Source organism: Pollachius pollachius (assembly GCF_949987615.1).
Source record: "Pollachius pollachius genome assembly, chromosome: 13".
Lineage (NCBI taxonomy): Eukaryota > Metazoa > Chordata > Actinopteri > Gadiformes > Gadidae > Pollachius > Pollachius pollachius.
This window is the reverse complement of record NC_136946.1, coordinates 4179547-4183646: the sequence shown is the minus strand read 5'-3', so window position 1 is coordinate 4183646 and position 4100 is coordinate 4179547. Positions and strand designations below refer to the sequence as shown.

At 43.0% G+C, this 4100-nt stretch overlaps 1 protein-coding gene across 2 annotated transcripts; it reads right to left on the bottom strand.

Moving 5' to 3' along the window:
• Window positions 1-991: 991 nt before the first annotated feature.
• Window positions 992-4100, bottom strand: LOC307084763 (sperm acrosome membrane-associated protein 4-like). 2 transcript variants are annotated; one of them, XM_079749259.1, is made up of 5 exons: window positions 3915-4100; window positions 3515-3624; window positions 2907-3042; window positions 1922-2035; window positions 992-1406 (listed from the first exon to the last, which is right to left on the bottom strand). In XM_079749259.1, exons 3-5 carry the CDS (start codon window positions 2956-2958, stop codon window positions 1171-1173), a joined length of 402 nt encoding a protein of 133 aa, XP_079605385.1. In that variant the 5' UTR covers window positions 2959-3042; window positions 3515-3624; window positions 3915-4100; the 3' UTR covers window positions 992-1170. The 2 variants fall into 2 exon arrangements, with proteins under 2 accessions (XP_079605385.1, XP_079605386.1); XM_079749260.1 differs by having other exon boundaries at window positions 2907-3039.

The following is a 4100-nucleotide window of genomic DNA, read 5'->3' as shown; positions in this document are numbered from 1 at the left end:
TCACTGACGTTAGACACACAGGTGCAACGCCAAACCACTCCCCAGGGAAACAAAAGGCATGCCATAGGAAACAACGAAACCAACTTACTTAGGAACCAATATTTGGTGGAGTTCACAATAAAAAAAAAGGTATGAACAATGATAAAAAAAATAATTAAAAAAATCAAATTAAATTTAGCTCGGCTACACATATTATATATATAAAAAAATACAGAATATTAAACTCCCAAGACTGTTTGTACAGACAAGGGTTTTGAGTCAAAAACCTAAATCTTTGCTCACCGACGGCAACAAACACTCTCAGGAGAAGAAGTCTGGTCCAAACAGCGGCCATTTTCCCAGCGGATCAGAAGACGACGGTGCAGACACGAACAGGACTCAAAGGATCAATGGTCTGGTGCTCAACAGCTCGCCTCTACTGCTTTTATTGTCCCGCATCGAATGCGGGACAATAAATATAATATAGATATAAGAATGAAGGGAATCAGGTTATTTGGCATGAGGAGCATTCCACCCTCACCACAGTGAAAACTGCAAGGGAGTGTAACTGAATGAATGAACAATAAGCGCATCACCATCCAATCGAGAACTTAATCTGGACGAGGAAGTCTCAACTTTAATTTTTAATTCCCTTGGCTAATTGCCAGAGCATAATTCTTAAGGTAAACTTGTGTGAGAGCCCACCGAGGAATTCTGGCCCCCGATCTCCATGAAGCTCGAGTCTCTGCCAGGATTCAAATTTGCTGAGACACTCTAAGTAAGGGGTTGCTGTTATCGTCCCCTTAGAGTGCCTGTGCACACTGATTGTACATTGTGCAATTAGTGTGCGGTTTATTGTAAATCAAACCTTTACAATAAACCGGTCTTTTAACATACCCTGCGTCCTTTGTCTGGTGGTGCCCATTAAATATTTGGAGACTTCCTTGTCCAGATTGTGTGGGAGGGTGGGTTGTTCAAATGATTTGACACAGGTACTTTCTGATCCTTTCATTCTTTAATATTATTTAAATCAGTTAGAAAAATAGTAAACCTTATAAAACCCATATTCTGACAAGCCGCACACTTAAATCAACACATTTAAATCGCAATACATATATTATGGTCTCTTTCTCAATCTTTGATTTATTCATAAAGCGTCCGCTGAGAACGTATCGTAGCGCCATGCGTAGTCTAACGAGCCCACAGCGACGCCAGCATGGCAACGCAAGCGGCAGTGAGCGACAGCTGCACAGACATCCCTCCGTTGCTCATGTCCGGTGTCCCTCCGTTGCTCAGGTCCGTCCAGTAGCAGGCGATGGAGCCGGTGTAACCGATTCCCAGGAATGTGCCGGCCTCTGTCCGGCCACAGGAGGTCGAGAGCACACACCCCCGGCTTTGAAGTTGGATTAAACCAGTGGCATTGAAAGCTGTTGAGAGTCCAAACGTAAAAGAGGCTGAAACATCAGTTTAAAACACAACAACAACAACTCATGGACTGCCCTAGTGCATGCTGGGAAACGGACACGTTGGCCTACCTCACCTCCACGTCTGGTCAGTTAACTGGGTAACTTAATTTAGTTTATGTTCTCTCTCCTTGGGCTTGCCGTTCTCGACATACTTGCCTGCAATTTTTTACTCAGTAACTTGTGTGGTTTAATATGTAGCTAAGAACAATAGTTCAACCAAAACTTATTTAAGTCAAATTTTTAAGAACTACTAAAAAAATACAAAATACGAACACAATTCACTCAATACATTTACTTGAGTAAATGTAATTAGTTACTTTCCAACTCCGCAAACATACATGTATGTATATCTATGTAGATCTACATAAATGTATATATCTGCACATACATGTATGTATGTATCCTTCAGCACCACAAACACAGCACTCTTTCCATTTCAGTCAGATTTGTGTGTAGCATGTGTGCGGGCCGCTTACCCTTAGTCTCGGTATAGCAGCTGCTGGTCAAGGTGTCGCATTGGACATCATACCTGGGAAACAGACATCGCCCCAAGATCGCGATCGGACAGTGGCTGCACGTCAGCCCGTGTGCTGTGGAACGGAGAGAAAAAGAGATTAGGGGAAAGGCTGTCACCAGGCAATCGCATGGTCGCATTCCTACTGATTGCTTCGTGAACGGAGAACCAAAAAGCTACAGGAGGACGATGGGGAAAATGTTAAGTGGCGCGTAATTAGTTCGGTTAGGAGAGACCGCCTCAAAAGAAGGTTAACAGGGGGGTTAAGTATAGAAACTCTTTCTTTAAATTCTACAACAGTAACCTGACAAAGTAGTAGGCCTGCCGGTAGTTTACCTGTACTCCCAAATATGAAAGAAAGATCTCAATAACATCTCAATAACAGAAACATATATTTTACCTTGGGAGAATTTGCACTTAATCTAGATACAATATAATTATGTAAATTAAAAAAATATCTGAATATTAAATATCTATATTTTATAAAATAAAAAAAAGAGAAATGTTAAGTGGCTCATAATTAGGCCCCGTCCATACAGAAAGTGTTTTTTGTGAAAACACATACTCTTTTGCGTTTCGGCCGACCGATCCAGCGTTTTCGGTTGCCAAAAACACACTTTTTTGAAACCAAGTCCCAGAGTGGCTAAGATAAAAACGGCTCTATGCGTTTTCGTGTTTCGATTCCTGTTCTCCCAAATATTAGACTTTCTTTCCAGAGAAAGATAATATCCCATATACAATATAATGGCAAACTTCGTCTCAATAATTGGAACATACGTTTTTCTCTTGAGAGATTTGGCACTGAATTAAGATCCAATATGACTATGTAGATTTAAAAATATATTAATATGAATATTAATATTATACAAAGAAATATGGAATATTAAATCCCCAAGATTGTTTGTACAGACAAGGGTTTTGAGTCAAAAACCTAAATCTTTGCTCACCGACAGCAACAAACACTCCCAGGAGAAGAAGTCTGGTCCAAACAGCGGCCATATTCCCAGCGGATCAGAAGACGACGCAGACACGAACAGGACTCAGAGGATCAATGGTCTGGTGCTCAACAGCTCGTCTCTACTGCTTTTATTGTCCCCCAACGAGGAGGTAAAGAACAGATGAAAGAACGGATATAAAAATGAAGGTAATCAGGTTTATTGGCATGAGGAACAACCCACCCTCCCACACTTAAAACTACAAGGTAGTAAAACCGAATGAATAAACAATGAGGGCTTCACCATCCAATCAAGAGCTTAATCTGGACAAGGAAGTCTCCAAATTTTCCATCTTGCTAGTCATTCTGAGTTATTCGAAAGAGATGGAGGATGGAGGAGGAGGAAGGAGTGAGGAGCAGGGTGGAGGAGGAGGAGGAGGGAAAGGGAGGATTACAGGGAGGGGGAAAGGGTTAGAGCAAGGAGGAGAAGGATGAGGAGAGGAATAAGGAGGTGGAAGGAAGGGGTTGACCGGGAGAAGGAGTAGGAGAAAGAAGGTGGAGGAAGAGCAGGGTGGAGGTGGAGAAGGCGGAGGAAGTGGAGAGGCTTGGGTTGCGTCGGACCTGGTCATGTCCACGGTGGTGACGTCGAAGGTCACTCCTTTGAGCCACAGCACCATGAAGAGCCTCTGGGAGAAGGGGCAGTTCCCTATGCACTGGCCGTCACTCCCCGCCTTCACAAAGTAACACACACACACAGCTCCCACCTCAGACGACATCGTGCTTCATCGACGATAACGTGGCCTGGGATCAAGTCTATCTCTGCAGATACAGTTGACTTAACTCATCACCCTCCATGTATCCATCTTGTCAGATTTACCAAGAAAGAGGGAGGAATGATGCGTCTTAAAGGAGACATATTATGGTGTTTTTCCAACAAGTGAACATAGTATTTGAGTTCCAGAAAACATGTTTTTGAGGCTGTTTGCTGGAAATTGCTTTTAGGGTAGAAAATCTTGCATACCACTATTCCCCTCTGTTTCAGTCCCTTCAGAATGCGCTGTTTCTGGTGTCTGTAGCTATAATGCAAATGAGCTGCTGCCCATTGATTAATGAGCTGTCAGACTGAACCACAGCATGGAGGAGAAGTGATTGTTGCCGTTTGCGGACTCCTGGAGCTCTAAAGACTGCGTCTGACGACTCTGGTACT